At 39.6% G+C, this 20,190-nt stretch overlaps 1 protein-coding gene across 1 annotated transcript in view; it reads right to left on the reverse strand.

Moving 5' to 3' along the window:
* The window catches only part of OCA2 (OCA2 melanosomal transmembrane protein), a 279,690-nt gene that overhangs the window by 29,047 nt on the left and 230,453 nt on the right, over positions 1 to 20,190 (reverse strand). Inside the window, exon 22 of the mRNA XM_054974145.1 lies at positions 16,990 to 17,083. Within this exon, the coding sequence (XP_054830120.1) occupies positions 16,990 to 17,083 (94 nt within the window). The remainder of the gene's footprint in view (positions 1 to 16,989; positions 17,084 to 20,190) is intronic.

The raw sequence follows: 20,190 nt of genomic DNA on the forward strand, positions 1-20,190 counted from the left end.
TTCATTTGAAGCTTCATCTGAGGAAGAAGTTTCTATATTTGAACTGTGAAAGAACCATAGAACAGGATGTTATTATACAAGTGCTCTCCATGTCTTTAACATTTTGTAAATTTAAAAAAAAAATGCTATATCTGGGTAACCATGGCTGGAAAAGTATTTAAGTTTCATCTAAATTAAAAAACCTTTGTTTAACAGCAGTAAAAGATGCAGGTGCCATGTGATTTTGCAAGAAATGAATTCCGGGCAAAAATCGTTAACTTTGAAGGAAATGGAAGAAATAGAAGAAATGAAGGAAAGTAGAAGAAATCTGCCTTATTGTCGAAGGCTTTCACGGCCGGAGAACGATGGTTGTTGTGGGTGACACTGAGAGATCTCTGTCTTTTGGTGCTACACCTCTGAAGATGCCAGCCACAGCTGCTGGCGAAACGTCAGGAACTACAATGCCAAGACCACAGCAATACAGCCCGGAAAACCCACAACAACCAAATCTGCCTTACTTGGCCAAAATTCTACCAGATGCATCTAAAACTTGAAAGTCACTGGCAGTCCAAAGACTCTTAAGGGTTATTCTTACTTTCAAACATTTTTCTACATCAGGAAATTACACTGAGAGCTGCTGTAGCATAGTGGTTAAGTGGATGGACTGCAATTCAGCACTCTGCTGGTTCAGCTCCCACTACTGCTACGAACTGAGCAAGAGGCTTTGGGTAAGGCACTCCTTTTAGCCCCAGCTCCCCAGCTGTATTGTGGGGATAACAACAACACTGAATGTATTCACTGCTCTGACTGGGCAATAAGCTGTCTAGAAAACAGTATACACATGCACTGATATTATAGTAAGAGAATCCAGAAACATAGGAGAAGACCTCCTAATGCAGCTGTTGAAAATAAAAAGTCTCCTTAAACTGCCCCAAGGTATTACAATTCTGTCCCTAAATCCAGTAGAATATTCAAGCTAGATAAACAAACTGGGGACTTGAACACTTTTTTTATACCAGCATAAGCTTTTTGTGACCTACAGCTTTTTTATTTATATACATACACACGTATACATATATGTTTACACACACATGTCCACACACACATATGGTTACAGAAGGATGAAAAGTCAAAAGAGAATAATAATAAGGTCATTGACAGCCCAATCCTGAGGGGGGAGGGCAGAAAGTGCACAGGGAGCAGACTAAGGGTTACATCTTTGTATCCTGGACTTACATGGGCATAACCCCCCCACCCCCACCCCCCGCAAGAGAAACTCACTTGCCCCCTTGTCCCCACCCAAGCAGCTTGGTGGAGCACAGGATGCTGACCAATCTACTCGCGCCTCCACAGTGGCTGAGTCTCTGCACTGGCAGCCAATCAGTCCCCCCAGACACCCTACATAACATCCAGCCAGGGCGGCCAGGGCCCCAGGGAATTAGGAGCATGGCCTGAGCATGGACTCCTGAGTCCTGGCTCAAGAAGAGCTGATGGTGCACTGACAGGTAAGGAACAGATGAGGAGGTGGCTGCCCCAGCTCATTCATTCACACCAGCCTCCCCTCTCCCCTCACCAGGACATGGCCCAGCCTCTCACCACACGTGCCAGTTTCTATTTCAGACAGGTCACAACCCTGTCAGGGAGGCCAGGGAGTGTGGCCATTCCAGCCCCACAGTGGTCCTTCCTGACTGCCATTCGAGCCCTGCCCATGGAGCCATTCCCCAAGCAGCTTGCAAGTTAACCCCATTCCTGAGAAAGCAGCATGGGGAATGGCTGATAGGCACAACTCCTTTCATGAGCAATTGAAGTTGGCAACACATGACCAGACATCCTCTTTACTTTTTGCCAGTTCAATAAAGTCTTGTCAAACAATAACTCCCTCCCTGTTTGTTTGCTTGTCTGTGCATGACAGTAGACCCTCTCCACTTCCCTGAAGGGCTGCCCTTCACACCTCCCATCAAATGGTCTCTGGCTCAGAGATGGGATGGGTGGGGCGGCTCTAAAGAGGCTCCAGGTGCCTCCATGCCTTTGTGTGGCTCTGCTGCCAAATGGAACAAGTGTCCAGTGGCACCTTGGAGGCTCGGGCCCCAGCTGGCTTCCCTCCCCCTTCCCCCTCACAGATTCATTGCAGGCAGCAGGGTGGGACTTGGAGTGTCACCTGCGTGTGTCTAGCAGGGGAGCCCACAGAGGATTCTCGATATTTGGCAGCGTTGCTGGCATCTGATAAGCCAGGCAGAAGGCCTCTGCATGTGGGGACAGCGGGTAGGCTGTGCCCCTGTCTCTACCTGCCCAGAGCAGGGCTTCTCTTGAGGCAAGTTCCTCTGTTGGGATGCAGCAAGCCCAATGTGGGGCTCTCTCTGCCCTGTGCACCCACTATCTGTGGGGCAGGGGACTAGCCCTGGAAGTTGGCAAGGGGGGGGGGGACATGACCCGGCCCATAGGCTGGCTATGTCTTTCCCTGCCACTCATGGTGTTGTCAACTGCAGCCACCCTCCAATTGGTGGATTCTGCCGGCATTGCCAGGACAACTGGAAAGCATTCTCTCCTGGCCGCGCCTTGCTCATCCTGCCTCCTGGAGGGTGGCAGCTCCTACCCTATCCCCCAGGGGTCCATGCTCCACCTGCTGTTCAACTGGGCAAGTTCTCCCAGCAGGGCACCATTGCAGGTGCCATGGGGGCATGTGGCTCCTGGCAGCTTGCTCCCATGCAGGGGGGATATTGGCAGGCAACAGAGTTTGCAACCTGCCCATTAGCTACACTGTTCCTTGCCCCTCACGTGCCTGTTAGAGATGCAGTGCAGCCATTGATGGGTGCTGGCGGGGTTGTCAGGTGAAAGGCAGGGTGGGCATTCTCAGCAACAGCCATGCCTTCTTGGGCTCAGGTGCTGGCGAAGCTCACCCACCAAAGTCTTTAGGGAGCCAACAAGCAGCACCGCTGTTCCACCAGTGCACAGGAACCAGTGTGCGCCATTCCCTTCTAATGCCCCCCCCATTTCCCAGTTTGCCTTTGAGGCACCTGTCAACCATGAAGATATTTGATACACAAAAATTTGAAAGGTGTCTTCAATAGTCTACCTTGCAGTGAACAAAATCTGGAGCATGTAAGCAAATGAAAGTATGGATCTGGTTTGTAGATAGATCCAGAATTTTTTATTGTTGTTGTTGTTGTTGTTGTTGTTGTTGTTGTTGTTGTTGTTGTTAGTCCACCTTTCTCATTGAGATTCACTTACACAATGTGAGTCATTGCCTACAGACAGCCCCCCAATCTTAAACGACTTCTCACTTACAATCATGAATCGGCCAGCAGAGTCACCAGCACAGGGACCAGGCCCTGCAACAGACCCAGATGCCAGCTCTGCCCCTATATCTACCCAGGGAATACAATTACAGGACCCAATGGCATCAACTACACTGTCTCTGGCTCTTACAGCTGCTCATCCTCCAATCTGATATATGCCCTCATGTGCCAACAATGTCCTTCTGCTCTGTACATTGGACAAACCAGCCAACCTCTACGCAAAAGAATAAATGGACACAAATCTGACATTAGAAATGGAAACGTCCAAAAACCAGTGGGAGAACACTTCAATCTACCAGGACATTCCACCAAAGACTTAAAGGTCGCTGTGGTTCAACAGAAACCTTTCAAAAACAAAATCCAACGGGAGGCTGCTGAATTGGAATTCATATGCAAATTTGACTCTGTCAAGCGGGGACTGAATAGAGACTATGAATGGTTATCACATTACCAGAGGTAACAGGTTCTCTTTACAGAGGCGTGATCTGGGGGAGCCCAGTGACGCCTGGTGTGGGCTTTCGGGGACCACAGTTCTCTTTCTCAGATGCAACTGGCAGGGAGAGCTGTGGTTACCGGAGGCTTATACTACATAGGAACTGGACACCTTCACTGCTACAAACTGACTGCACACCAAAAGGAGATGTTTACATTTCCAAGCAAAGGAATGTTTTGATTGCCTCTATGCTAATTGCATTCTGCCTTCTTGTGATTTATGACCCCTCCCTTTTCTGTCTCTTTCCCCCTCCTCTTCTGTATCTGCCCAGTTTTGATCAGGCATCTGATGAAGAGAACTTGATTCTCGAAAGCTTATGCTATAATAAAATTGGTTAGTCTTAAAGGTGCTACTGGACTCTTTTTGATTTTGCTACTACAGACTAACACGGCTAACTCCTCAGGATCTATGACAATGTGAGTCAAAATACAATACAAATACAATACAAAATACAAAATTTTTAAACAAGCATAAAGCCGAGCACAGAGATAAGATCTATTTGAAACAAAGCATAACTTATTTCCATGGCATGTTTAGCAACTCTGAAATTCCCTAGTAGACGCAAATCTACATCAGCAGACAACACCCAACAACATAGCATTTAGTCCCTGTCTCTATCAATGCAACTCTCTGAACTATTTCTTATGACATAGTCCTGTAATCTGAGTAGAAAAAAGATAAAGGTAGTCCCCTGTGCAAGCACCGAGTCATTACCCATGGGGGACATCACATCATGACGTTTTCTTGTTACGGGGTGGTTTGCCATTGCCTTCCCCAGTCATCTACACTTTACCCCCAAGAAACTGGGTACTCATTTTACTGACCTCGGAAGGATGAAAGGCTGAGTCAATTTTGAGCCAGCTACCTGAACCTGGCTTCTGCCAGGATCGAACTCATTGTGAGCAGAGCTTGGGCTGCAGGACTGCAGCTTACCACTCTGCACCACAGGGCTCTTATAATCTGAGTAGAAAGCCTTTCTGAATAATTCAGTTTTGCACAGTTTACGGAAAGCCAGGAGAATGGGAGCTTTCATGACCACCTCAGGCAGGATATTCCATTGGCTTTAAAGGATTAAAATATTGCCCAATTTCAAAAACTGGGACAGTTTTGTTTTAAAAAAATATACTACATAAAGAGTTAGCTATGTCTTTTCTGGATGCTAAAAAAGCCTTTGATCGTGTTCACTGGGATTATTTGTGGCAGGTAATGGAGTTTTTCAATATATGAAGCCCATTTTAAATTGGTTATGGTTGATAAAGTTTGGCCAAGTCCTAGTGAATGAGGCACTAGTCTGCCTGTTATCCCCTTTCCTATTGGTTTTGACTATTGCTTCTCCTGCTATTACCATTAAAAATAAAAGTGAGATTAAAGTTGTGCGATTTGGTAACAATATTTTTAAAGTATCATTATATGCAAATAATGTGTGCTTCTTTTTAGGTTAGCCATGTTTATCAGCTAAAGGAATTATTTAAGCTCATAAAGTAAAGGGTTTGAAACTTCTTAGCTGATAAAACAAATCTTCAAAAAAACAGAGATTGGCTTTCATTTATTACCTTCTTAGGGTTTCAAGTGTATTTTGTAATTCGAGTGTATTTGAGTGTAATTCAAATGTAATTCAAGTGTATTTTGTCTTGTGTGGTTTGACCCTTAGTTGAACTATCAGAGGCACTGCATGATGAATTTAAAGCAACACTTGTCACATATCTAGGGATCTGGATCCCCAAGAAATTGAAGAATGTCAGCATATAATCATGTTAAAATGCAATCTAATATTTTTGAGTTATTAGGTCATCTCTTTGTATTTTGTTGTTAGGTAGAATAATCATAAAAATGGTTTTACTACCTAAAATCCTATTATTTTGAAATATCCCTCTTAATGTGAAGACAGATACTTTAAAGAAGTGGCAACAAATTATTTTAAATTCTATGTGGCAAGAAAAGCCTCCTAGAGTATCTGCAAACATTGCATCAAGATAATTCTCAAGGAAGTCTAAGAGCCCACTCCAAACATCAAGCTATATTATAAGACAACAAGGTCAACTTCTTTGAAGGAGTGGTTTGCCCCAAGGAAGGTTTCTTTACCTTTAGCTGTCTCTAAGAAGTTAAATTGTCGAATGATGGATTTGCTATGGTATGGACAAAGACATTTAAGCTGTGAGATTCCTTGCCTTAGCAAAGCTTTAAAGATGCAGTATAAATTAAAAAGATATGTAAGCCCTGGAATCTCCCCATTAACCAGCTTTTTGGAATCAGAAATTAACTAATACTTTTATATATGAGAGACAAAACAATCTTCATAGGATAGAGGATCTTTATGGAATAGATGTGAAGTATTATTTTATGAGCAGATAATTCATCTAATAAATGGTTCAAGACCTCCCAGTTTCTACAAATTAGATGTGTGATAAGTTATTAAAGAAATATAAGGAAGTTAGAGATAAAACAGAGCTCAAAGTGCTAGTGGTGAGTAGTGATTCCCTCAAGGGCTGTATTCTGGAGTTCTATAGTTCAGTGATGAAAAAGGAGAGATCTGATCCTAGATATACTGGGAGTTGGAATAAACTGTTATCTTTACAATTATCATAAGTCCTTTTGGAACCAATTCAGACACATACTGAACTCTTGTTTCTGTTGACATGAGAACATTTTGTGGAAACTGCTGGCATCTTATACCACACAGATTATCTTATATATATCTGAGATACCAGGACTTATATTGGACACGTCGGGCAGATTTAATAGATGTTCATTGGAACTGTTCTAAAACAGAATCTTTTCGGCACCAGACCATTTTATATGTTTACACTTAATAACATATTTCTTGAATATGGAGAACTGGGTTTGATTCCATCAACCCAGTGTGACTGGATTCCCCATAGGGTGCTTTACATCCACAGTGCGACCCACCCCAACTCGGAGTTTTTCTTAGGGACCCTCAATGCTTTGCCATCTGTGGCTAGATACTCCAGTGAACTAGGGGAATGCACCTGGAATGTACTGCATGAAAAATCATTTACAAGTGTTGTTCACTGGTGGAACTCATTGAGGGTTTATGGTCTACTGTGAAGCTATTAGTTACATTGTTAAGAATGTTTGATTATACTGTTATTTTTGTATGAACATACTTTATTATTGTACACAGTATACACGACTAAATTGATTTGTACTTTGTTATATATTTCATTGTGGCTCCTTATTGTTGGCTTGTCCTGGACTAGTGGCAGGGTGCTGGTAGAATGGGCCCCGTCATTCTGAAGATCATGCCAATGCTCCAGCATGTGCTGTAATGGCAGGCCGGTACGTGGAGCCTGTGCATAGAATATGCTGTTGTTGGGCGGGGGAAATTAAGCTCCCCAGTACATATTTCTTTTTGCATTTTTCTGCAACCCTAGGGGGTTTCCCCAGGTTGTAGACACCTCCATTTTGTTTCTAAGTGGCCCCAATCCCCAGGTTTAAGTTTTGCAGATCAGAGCCACTTGGCTATTTGTATATATGATTATGATTCTTTCTCTTTCAGTTCTTTCAAGCCTCCCTAATTTATCCATAAATTAAAACTAATTTAAAGAACTATGAGAATGAGAGATGTGCAGAAGCCTTCACTAACAGACAAGAAAGAAACACAAACTGTCAAAGCCTGGGACAGCCTTTCTGGCAGGGAATAGTCCAGTGCTGCGTAAACAAAAGTTCAGATACAATTAGACAAGATGTGAAGACCTACAAACCAATGCATTATAAATATGAACTTGGTAAGCTGTGGTACGTGCCACCCCTGCACACACTATGTAATATCTTTCTAAACAAAAGATTTGTCAAGTGCCAGCTGCAAACAAAGCAGTGTTAATACTGACACTATAATACTGCTGAGCTAGACAACAGCTCCTGGACAGCTGCCCAGGAGACCTGCCTGCTGAATTATAAGCAGCTCAGGCAATTTGCTACTAATGAAGTTCTGCTTCCTCTGGCAAAAAAAGAATTTCTTCTCTTGAAGTTGTGGCATGAGCTCCTGGATTATATAATTCTATTAAAGCAACACAGAGTGACGAAATGCAGATCTCCAGTGAATGAAGTAGCACAACCATAAGTGCAGTGATCAAAGGGGCAATGTTGTCTTGCTCATGAAGTAAATGAAAAGCATACCAGCACTGCAAACCACTTTCAATTTTTTTTTACAAGCACAGGAAATATGTTGGGTAAAAGAAAATAACAATGTAACAAGGACTTCAGAGAATGGGAGGGCTATTTTCACCAATTCTCCCCTCAAGCTGTTCAGGGACATCCTGACCCCCAGGAGCAGCATTTCAGGAGAGGCATTGTGGGCCACAGTGGTAAGAGGGAGGTGGACAGGTCCTGCTTTGTTAATGGGAATCTCTTAGAAATTATCACTGGCTTCAAGCCACTGTTTGCTATAGATCTAGTTGTTGAGCTACAACTTTTGGGAAATATAAATAGCTGAAAGCATACAAATGTTCTCCAACAATGAAATTGCCTACCAGTTCATTCCAATTACAGGTAAATTGGTAAGGATAATCTAGAATAAATAACATTATACAACTCCCTCCCATTATTATGATCCAGCCTATCCTAAGGGCTCCTAGGAAGACCTCTGGCACATTCATTTAAATAATGATGACTGCGGAGGCAACAGCTTTCCTGTTTGCTGCCAAGTCTGCTTTCATGTATTTCTCCAAATATTCAAAGGGCCATTTCGGAAAAGAGGGTGGATGAAAATAGTTTTCTTCACAAGCACTCCATGCATGCTCAAAGCATTGTTTTTCTATCTGTTTCAAAAAATGCTTTGGTCCCTTGGGAATCAGTACTCTAGATGGCTGCCCTACTGATTTCTCTCCAGTAGACATTTAGGTCATTTCCACACGTCCCAGCATAGTGCTAAACAAACACAACGAGGGCATCTTCCTGGTGTGATTTCTGATGTCATCGTGCCATGAAAAAGGGATAGTGGCACGATGACGTCAGAAATCGTGCCAGGAAGACGCTCTCATGGCGTTTGCTTAGCGCTATGCCGGGACGTGTGGAAACAACCTTAGACCTGTGTTTCGTGCATCTCCAACTGTCTTTGGGAAAGGAAGACAAAACTGACAGAGGATGGACAGAAACAGGAAAGCTCCAGACAGCCTAGGTTTCCCTGTGATCCAGAATTTCCCTTGAGCTGCCTGAATGTCCAACTGCACCAGCTAGAAATATATAGATATTAAGATACACAATGGCAAGTTAAGGTAAGCAAAGCGCATTTGATTTGCGAAAGCATTAATCACTCTGTTAGGTGCTCCAGTATTCTCTTTTTCAAAGCCAGTTTCATAAACAAGATAAATTATCACTGTCAATGAATTCAGAAATAAGACTTCTTTTTATCCTTACCTAATGTTTTTTAATATAAGTTAGATAATTTGACACATTGATGCCAACTGAGCAAAAAGCCATTTCAAAATTTGCACTTCCTACACACTGATATTATTGTTTCCAGGTAGAGTAGGCATTAACTTTAAAAAGTCTTGTTATCAAGATTTACATTTTTTTCCCATTTCATGTATCTTGTGTCCTGTTTCAGCTAAGATGAAAATATTTTTATTCAGGTTTTTGCTGCTGATTTTAATTTGTTGATCTTAATGTTTTTGTCTATGTATTGTTCTAAGCCACCTTGCCAATATTCATAGGAAAAGGCAAGATGTAAATGTTTTTCAACAAATAAATATCCAAGGGTACAAGCTTCCAAAGTATGCAAAAACGTTGAGTTCAGTGCAGGATAGCAGCAGAAGAGGCATAAAAGATTACAACTAAACAAATCTTAGATGGCATCTGCAGGGTCCATTTGAACTTTTAAACTAATAACTGGAAAGATCACATTTACACACACCTGAACTTTCTCCATTGGGGTCCCCATATGATGAAATAGCCTGTCTTATAAGATCAGGAAGGCACACTTTTATTATTGTACAAAATGTGTAAAATGGAATTATTCAGGAGGACATTTTTATAAAGGAATAGGGTTGTAGTTTTAAAGTATGGGGGGAATTTTAGGCAGTTTTACTCCCTGTCTATTGTCTGTATTATCCTCTCTTTATTGTATATATCTCATTTTTGTAATCCAGTTTATTGCACTGTTTAGTTAAAAATCAAGAATAAGTAAGAATTTTAAGTTTAATTTAGAATAGGTAAAGAGATTGGCAATATATTCGTAATATATGTTTATAACAAAATCATTACTGGGGATGAAGATAAACGGTAAAGATAAAATAGAAAAATTGAAATAGAATTGAAAAATCAGGACTATATATGGCAAATTTATACAGATATATTAACTATATGATTTGAATGATTTGAATGATGTTAGTTTAGGTATGTTAAAATGTATATGTCTAGTTTATGTTTTATGTAGATAAATGTAGAAATAGATGATAGTAGATGTATGATTTAGTGAGTATATGATTATACTTTTTAGTTTATAAACTGAAATAAAAATTATTTTTAAAATAATTCTTACTGAATATTTGTGAGCCCTACTGCCTATGAATTCTGATCAACTAAGGGAAGCAACCAATAACATGAATGGAAAGAGCTATAAAAGTGGGATTTTTTTAAAAGCCACATATCCACATTTTGCTAACCGTTCAAGGATTGGCCTTATCTTAGGAGACATCTCTGGTCTATGAAAAGTTTATTATGGAAAATATTGTCTTTGTTTTTAGTCTTCTTTGTAAAACAAGCTACTTCTGAATTTTCCCTTTGTATGTAATTGTGTTTGGATTTGCCTCAGCCAGCTCATCCTTGTCATGAACCCGTAAACCTATCTCAGGCAAATTAATCTCATAGTACAAAAGCAGGCAGCTAGCTGGCTGCAGAAATGGATCTTTCATTTTCTTGGTCTTGTTTGATAAAAGCTACTTTCCCCTTTGATCTCAATTTAAGTTCTCAGCATTCTCTCTTGAAACATTTGTACCAAATATAGGAAAGAAAAGGCTTACAATTCACAGCAGGAAGAGTATTTGAACAAGAACCATGTCTGAAGCATTACTCCCCAACACCAAGAGAGTTTCTGACATCTCTAATATTACGTGGCCATGCGATTAATCAGACTTGTGACAGAATTGCAATACATGTACACAGCTGGATGTGTGTAAAGACAGTTATTCTCCATTGTACAGGCTTCTGTGAGTCACTTTTTTCAGACAAGTAATGGCATATTTATTGTGGAAAATCTTTCCCCATAAAAAGCTTTCATTTGTATCTAGAACAATTGATTTCTGTTGCCAAAAAAAAAAAGAAGCAGCCACCAACTATTTGTAAGCTTACGTAGTTAAACTGTAGAATTCTCGTGCTTTAAATAATCAAATTAGTTTTCCAAGAACTCAGCCTTCTTGCATTTATGTAGAAATTGTTTCTCTGACTAAAAAGCACCCAGTTTTGTTTTTGAAGCTTAGGGGGAAATTGTTTAGCCATCCAATCCCACGAGGATCTACACAGCATGGCAAGCTATTAAATGTCTCTCTTACTAATCGAGATATTGATGAATATTATTGAGAAAACTATTAAAGAAGAACAGAAGCAGCTGCCTCATCTAGTTGTATTTAATTTGTGGCTTCCTGGTGTTTAAATATTTCATACTATGAACTTCATATCTAAAGTTACTTTAAGACAGATGTGGGTTGGATTATCATTCTTTCAAAGTAATTAAAACTCTGTTTTAATGAATTACACTCATCATGATCATTTATCAAAAGTCCCATTATATATTTTTCTGTCTCTTGCTTATGAGTGTGACACAGTTTTTTTAATTACTTTGATCAAGGTAATCTATTGGATTTCTAGGGGCATACTTGCTCTTGCTTTTTCCTCAAACCAAAACACCGTGATACAGCTGCATTCATTGCATATCATTGCATATCATGCTAACATCATACTACAGCAATCATTTGCAAATAGATTTTCCTGTATGGTCATCCAGTTACAAAACAATTGCTAATGAAACGGCAATACACACAATGTGTAATGCAGCATGCTTAGTCTTATTTATGTGAGAGCCTGGTCTAAAGGGTTGAGGGTCATGGCCTATGCCAAAACAATGGTAATGCTGAGGATGTTTCCTCAATGGGAGCTAATTTTTAAAGTTAGAAGAATGAACTCCTATGAACACATGAAGCTGCCCTCAGACCACAGACCACAGACCACATCTAACCAGTACTCGGCAACAGCTCTCCAGAGAAAAGGCTTTTACCAGCATTTGCTACAAGAACACTTTTAACAGGAAATGCCAAGAACAAAGGATGCCCAAACTCCTGTGGGTCAGGATTAGAGATGGGCATGAATCAAAATATGAACCAAAATTAAGCATGAACCAGGCTGGTTTGTGGTTCACGAACCACGGTTTGTTAGAGCCCATTTCTGACAAACTGCCACGAACTTTTAGGCTGGTTCATTTTGTTCGTTTTTTGGTTTGTCACTGCAGACAGCCTGGTGCCAATCAATCAGTTTCCTAGGCAACAGGGGATGGACTTCCTGCAGACCTTCTGCTGACCCGGAAGTGAACTTCTGCTGGCCCAGAAGTGACCTCCTGCTGACCTGGAAGTGATGATTTTCTGACCTGGATGCAACATTTTCACGAACCAAACGAACCGGTTCGTGAACCAGAGGCAGGTTTGTGAAAGTTCGTGGTTCATGGTTCATGAAATTTGATGAACCATAAACCACATGGTTTGTTTTTTTTTGTTTCGTGCCCATCTCTAGTCAGGATTACCTTGTAATAGCCAGGCACCACAAATGTATCGATTGATTGGATCAACTAACAAACAAGTAATTCACCACGATTCACTGGGTGGGGTGGCTGCCCAGCAGCACTTATAAACAGTCAGTTTTTAGACATGCCTGTTGTCTCCTACAATTTCATGGTGCTACTTTACATGCATAATTCTTTTCTCTGTAACCATATTTAAATTTATCATAAATGTCTTTGAAAGTGAATTAGTTTTAAAATAGATCCTAGCTTTTGCTGTTCCCATAAATGATTTCTGAGTATGGCTAACTGGTATGCTTAACTGTATGCATGCAATATGGTTGTCCAGTGTGCTTTAGCAGAAAACCAGGAATGGATCCAGGAGAACAAGAGAATAAGGTTAATATGGTTCTGCAAGTAGAAAGTGGTTAGGACTTTCATCTGGACAGAGCTGTTTAGAGGTAAACTGGTAAGTCAAAACAGCCCTTGAAAAGGTGTCCCCCTCCCCATCATCAGTTCTAGATTAGGTTATTGGCCTAAGCCATGAACCAAACACCAAAGTGCAAGAACAGCATTTTTACAAGATTCCCTAACATACAAATCTTATGCTATGCTTGGCCCCAAAGTGAAAATGTTCTGGAAACATTTCTCCATAGCACTAGTTTCAAATAGTGGCCATATTGTGCAGTTCAGTACAATGTCTCAGCTACCTCCAGAAATGTGAGGCTTGTTTGTGGAGGCTTTCCACATGATCAGGATTATCCATTACATAATTTAACTATTATCATATAGAAACATTTCCAAAGTGTCTCACATGTGAGCCAAAGGGTATAGCATAAGAACTAGCCCTGCTGGACTACATTATTTATCCTTGTATTATTGATACAGTTTTCGTATATAATTTTTAAAAATCACAAACAAAACAATATTTGATATTAATCTGATATTAAATATATTTAGTTTCCTATTAACTTCTCCTCATCTCTGCCCTAAATTTTAAAAAATGCTTTAAGATAAATCAATCTCGTGACTTATTCATATTCAACATATTTTATATTAATGATTAAAGTGTACTCCACTGGACTTACTGCATATGTCAATTGAGGGCTAGTGTGTCATAGTGGTTAGAGTATTAGACTAGGGCCTGGGACTGTCAGATTTGAATCTTTTGCTCAGCCATGGAAGCCTGCCAGGTGACTGTGGGCCTATCACAATTTCTTAGCTTAACCTTCCCTCACAAGGATTTTGTTGTAAGGATTAAGTGGAGGGGAGAACGATGTGAAAAGCTGCTTCGGGTCCCTGATCAGGAAGAAAAGTGGGATATTTTTTTTAAAAAATGCCCTAAGCAGCCCTAAAGTTAAGGTAGAGTTGATCTAGATTGCCAACATATAGTCACATATACCCATTGACACCAAATGCTCCTTGAAAATCACTTCATAGGAACCTGAAGGGTTATTTGAAAGATGAAAGATGTTCTTTAACTAAAAGCAAATACCTCCTTTCAACAGACTATGCTTCCCCTGGTTTTGCTTACTACAGTAATGACAAGTATCTCAACATAATGATCCACATGACCTTTACTGCCCATGAAGCATTTAGCAAAAACATGTTTACTCAGAATCAGGGATCACTGGAAAGGCTCTGCCTTTTATGCCATAATGTTTTTCTTCTTGGGAGTGCTTATGGAAAGACTCCCATGGAGTCCGGTGAAAAAGGTTACATCAGAATTAACTATCCGCAGAGATTATATTATTTGTATAGGAAGGATCTACAAGTAGAGACTAACAGCAATCTAGTAAACTGCTCCTGTCTTTTGCAATAAAAATGCTCATAGATAATCAGTAATTAATTATAATGTCATAATTTCCATATAAATATTCCTTTAAAAATCATTCTAAAAACACTTATATATTTAATCAAGGCATTAGCCTAGAATGAAATGTTACCTTCTTCAGTTAATTTCAGTGCAGTCCTAAGAAAACTTTCCTGGGAGTAAGCCCCATTGAGCAAACTTCTGACTAGATCTCCTTAGGATTGCTCCCTTTATCTGCTCACAATAGATGACTGATCATAACTATGTTCTAAATTAACATTACAGTTATCCTCAGTGAATCTGAACTTAGTGACTCTGAACTCTGAAATCACTTTGTGGATGTCATGGCCATACCATGAATTTTATGATGGAGGATGTAAACCATCAAAGCTCATGACACAGTTAATTGTTAGTCTTTAAGGAGCCTAACTTTTCTGCTCCCCAGTCAATACATCTTTCACATATAGAAAACAATAAAAAGAAACTTTAAAAAGTAGTTAATTATTATGAGGAATAAAATCTTTCATTATATAACTCCAGCATAACAAACAAAAACAATCAATAAGATAGTAAAATCAGAACAAAGGAAAGACATATACTTGTTGCTAGCCACCCCTACCCCACTCCCCACGAAAAGGGCTGTCTCTAGAAATTATTAGTGTGCTTTCAAAATGGTACTGATTTCCCTGGTGAAAATATTCAGAAAGGGTAGCTGAGAATTTCAAAATATTAGATATGATGTATTATATATATTAGATGTGTGTGTGTTATGTGCTGTCAAGTCACTTCTGACTCATAAAATAGCCACAGTGCCAAAAGTCTGCACTCAACCGAGATTCTTTAATTAAAAACAGCTATTCTGCGCTAAACACTACCAAGACAAGACCTAAATTATGCAACCCCTCCCCCCAAACTATCAATTTACACACAGAACACAGAGTCTGACAAAATTTACCATGCCATCATTCAGTACATATAAATGACACTATTTTCTAAAAGCCATCGTTATATATGGCAAAACCTGCAGAAAAATTTTTAAAGATATTCCCTTTGGATTATGAATATTGCCAATAATTTGTGTAAGATATGTTAACGAAGGAGTATTTCTCAACTATTGTTGTTCCCACTAGAGATTAAGACCGTTAGCCATTTGTACAGTACGATAAGGAATAATCAGGAAGAAAGATCATGGATTTAAAAAAAGAAGTTTTATTACTTGAACTCACAAAAGCTTTCTTTTAGCTAGCTTTTAACTTCACACCAAATGCTCACTCCAATTCAAAGTTTGGAGTGTGAATTGCATAGTGCAGAAAGTCAGCAGGCGGGGTGCTGTATTCCCTCAAATAGAGCAGGATGTCTGAGCAAGTAAAGAACCAGCCTTCTATTGAAGAAAATGAGGGAGATTTGGGGTGCATATCGGAGACCCTGAAAGGGATCATTGACCTGGACCACTCACCAGACACTGGCCACCTATTTCTTCTCATTAATCAACAAATGGTAGAAAGTACTACCATGTGCTCAAAGAGGCTTTAACGTACAATCTTATGCAGAATTATTCTCATTTAAACTAGTGGTTTTCAATGGTCTTAGCCTATAGTGAGGGTCAGCTATTTGAAGGGGGGGGATAAGAAAATTGGCCTCAGAACAGCCCCTGTTAAATATTAGTGTGTCAGGCTTTGAATCATGCCCTCTAAACTGCATGACAAAAATATAGTCAAGGAAATCTGTATTGCTGATTAAACTGTTGTTTTAATCCAAATTATTAACAAGGCCATGCTGTTCTGAGCATCTCACTCCAGTATCAATATGTTTCTGTGCACACTCTGTGCACAAGGACCTATAGAGTCCTAAGAAGTGCTTTGAATCTCCTCTCCTCTATATGGACTTGACCAATCTTCAGATTTGTTATCTGAAGCTCTTCTCAGGGTCCCCTGGTAATTGACACCAAGCAGGTAAAAACTGTCAGAGAGTCTAGGTACTTGTCTACCCTCCACAGATAGATTCATGAGAGACCTATTTTAAATTATTCTGGGCATCAAGTTAAGACTTTTTTTCCAGGGCTTTTCCAAGTGATATACGCTTGCCATTTTATGGTATTTTAATCTAATATGAATTTTCTGCTTGTTTTATTTTTTTTTTTTAATTTTGATTTTTTTTTCCTATACAGCACTTGGGGGATCTTCAGTGCACAAGCAGCCTAGACATTTTTCTAAATAAAAACTCAATGAATAACCTGGGTTGAAATGGTCTAGCTATTATGGCTTTACCCCTAAAGAATTCAAGGACATTTCATTTTAGTGAAAGAGCTGACTATTTTTTAAAATATACATTTCCAGCTTTTCCACAAAACTGTAAATTCCATAGTCAAAACATTTACTGTCAAACATAACAGTTAAGTATTCTTGAATCTATTTTAGATGTACAATACAGACACATCCTTTCACAGCTGAAATCTTTCCTAGAGGAAAAGGAAAAATACTCTACTTAATCTGAACAGTGTAGATTTGAAAAATCTGTTTTGTGAGCAGAAACCAAGAAATAAAATCACTGAAGTTGAATTATGTCTCATCGGCATTCTTTCAATTTTAAATACCAGATAGGTCTGCTGCTTAATTTGTTTTGGGTAGTATCACAAATGAACTTTCATTCTGCAAGGGCAAATTCAAATAACTGTAAAATGTACCTGAAAAACTCCATGAAAGAGAAGCCATAACCATGTTGCTCAGCAATTCCCGCACAGACCACATTTGCAGAGGCTCCAATCAATGTCCCATTACCTACAATTCAAAAAACAAATTCCAACTGATATTTGTGCTTCTTCTTTTTTTGCCACTCTATTAGATCTGCTTGCGGAAAGGACACAAATGGAGGGGAGGGGAATCAATCATTCTACATACACCTGAAAGAAATAACCTGAACACAATAACCTCCATGGCCTATAAATAGCCGGACCTTAGCAGACCAATCTCTGTCCTCTTATTATCAGTGAGGGAAAGAAAGAAATATAGCACTGTGTTGTCAAAATGATACCTTCCACTTGTATTCACTGATATTTGCTGATTATTTGTTTAATATACACAAAGGTGCCAGAAAGCTAAAATGAAACCAAGATGAGAAGGTGTAGGAGGAGAGGTACAATGTGTTGGACTATTGACTGAGTGAACCATGAAAATGGTTCTGTCTTTATTTTCTGAAATGAATGCAAAACCAATGCAAGTTGTTTACATTTTGAATGTGCCTTTACGTCAATATTTATAATCAGTATCCTCCCCAAAATAATTCAAAAAGCTAAATAATGGGGCTCATCTACCCAGCTTTGTTGTGGAAAAATCTGTGGATCCTACATTAAGTTTGTCAGGTGTGGTAATCCCCATTTGTCTTTTTGATGTATGCTACAGAGTTCCAACTCAAGAGGCACCCTTCAATACCCAATTCTATCGCTTTAAATACCTTTGTTTGCTATTGCAAATTTTACAATTCCACTGGAACACACCAGGTTACCTCACCACATAGTGCAATGTCACAGCCAGTTACACTTCAATCTGAATAGCAAAAATGTGGCCAAATTTGGACATCCAGTGGAGTACATATGTTTGGTTTCCTGTGGCTTTCAACTAGGATTACATGTTGTATCATTTGTATAACCTAGGTTCTCAAATGGGGCTGCAGACACATACACACTATTATAAAGAGTCCTGTAGCACCTTTAAGACTAAGTTTATTGTAGCATAAGCTTTCAAGAACCACAGCTCTCTTCGTCAGATGCATATGCAGACACATGCACACTATTGTAAAGAGTCCTGTAGCACCTTTAAGACTAACCAAGTTTACTGTAGCATAAGCTTTGAGAACCACAGCTCTCTTCATCAGATCTGACAGATCTGACTGATCCTGCACTGGGCAGGGGGTTGGACTAGATGGTCTGTATGGCCCCTTCCAACTCTATGATTCTATGATTCTATGATTCTATGATTCTATGACTCTACTATTTTGCAACTACAGACTAACACAGCTAACTCCTTTGGATCTATACACACTACTGGAAATGGAAGACCACATCTGTACAAATCATGCAACTATTGCTAGCTTTTAAAGACATGACTCTTAAGGGGAAAGTATTATATGCAAATTAGCACAACAAAACGCCAGGAAAAGCAGCCTCTACAGACTGTGACTTTGAACAGAAAAACTGTAGAACGAGGACCCCTTAACATTTTCCCTGCTCAGAATTCCACACTCACCCACTTCCCTGGTTTTCAGCCTGTGGTGGTCCAGGTGCATGTTTTTAAATACTACTGTTGGGAGAGGGGAATTAAGTATCCCCTCTCTTAGAGATCTCATAGGAGAAAAGCTTTGTGATTTGGAGGAAAATCCAAATAATAAAAAATAGAAACCATCCTAATACCCATATGTAACACATCCTCCCTTATTGGTGAAAGTCTACTGTTAGTCCCAGTGTTCACTGTTTTGATTCATTAAGATTAAAGCAACTCTGCAGAGAACTGGAATGAGACCTGTGATCCTGACAAGAACATGGAGGACTTAGACCAGAAGAAACCTGCACTTTATAGCATGGAATAGAAGATGTGGAAAGACACAAAGCAATGATAGCTCATCTCACCAAAAAATCATGATTGGATTATGATGACAAAAGGTTAGCCATGGCAGGCTGTACTCGTGACAGTTTCTGAATGGCACTAATCCAAGTAGTAATTGAAAACTGATTGCATTCAATTTGTGTTTTTTTCTCCCTCCTCTGTAACCTCTGTTGAAAATGTGAACAGTGCTTCCTTGTACACTGAAAAAAGATATCTCAAGTTAAAGCATTTTGTCCATTGTTCTCCTACGAATTTGAAAGGTCACTTAGAGAAACATTCACTTGTTGTTTGAAAGAAGCCTGACCTATTCAAAATGGATGATCTATCTGAGGTAACTACCTCTAGGCCAATGAGATGGTTCCTTCAGCTGAAGCCATGCTGGGACTATAATTTCTAGACAGGTGTCTGCAGTGGGGACTTATAAAAGCATGGAGGATACCTTAAAATTATCGTTTTGCTTAAGGAACAGAACGGAGTTTGTGTGAAAGGTATCACTGCTGTTCCAAAAAGCCTCTCCAAGCATGCTACTAATGTGCTAATCATATGCACACTGATAAAACTACAAAACTGCAGTTTGCACATACCACTATATCAATATGTGTTTGTGTATTTGTGATTTGTCAGTGTACAGAAGTACTTCAGTAAAAAAAAACTGATGCAGTCATATATGCATGCACATTTTCTTTCATCACTGTGCATGTCTATATCAGGATTATAGAACAGAAGACAAGGCTACATGAAAGATCTGAAAAACAAAGCAAAGTTTACCTGCTCCTGTTCCAGAATTCTGTTCAGTGTTTCTTTAGCAATCTACATTGAACCTACAAAGAACTTATGCATCCCTTAGCAATTGTAGATGCCTCCTAGCAAGTCCCCAGTAGCAAAGTCTCTAAATACTTTTTAAATCTCACAAGTCATTTGAACCCACGCTTGAGTAATTAAACTGGTCCAAACTGAAAAAGAAGCAGACATGTACATAAAGTAAGGTGTGACAGATAGGTCCAGTTCCACCTCTCCCAGAGACAGGCAATGGAAGCTGACAAAATGTTGGGATGAGGTGGACAGTTGAGGTCAGTTAAGAAAAGCAGTTGGAAGAGACAGCACAGTCAGTCTGAGGAGGATGATTCTGAATTTGGGAAGGAAGCAGCCTGACTGAGAGCTGAGAACTGATACTTTGTAATGATCAACTGCTGGAAAGATCTGGGACCAAGAGTTCAAATATTAGGGACAACACATCTCTGTATTTAAGTCATCCAAAGGTTGTTGAAGTTGTAAATAAAATGTAA

Source organism: Eublepharis macularius, chromosome 3 (assembly GCF_028583425.1).
Source record: "Eublepharis macularius isolate TG4126 chromosome 3, MPM_Emac_v1.0, whole genome shotgun sequence".
NCBI classification, from domain to species: domain Eukaryota; kingdom Metazoa; phylum Chordata; class Lepidosauria; order Squamata; family Eublepharidae; genus Eublepharis; species Eublepharis macularius.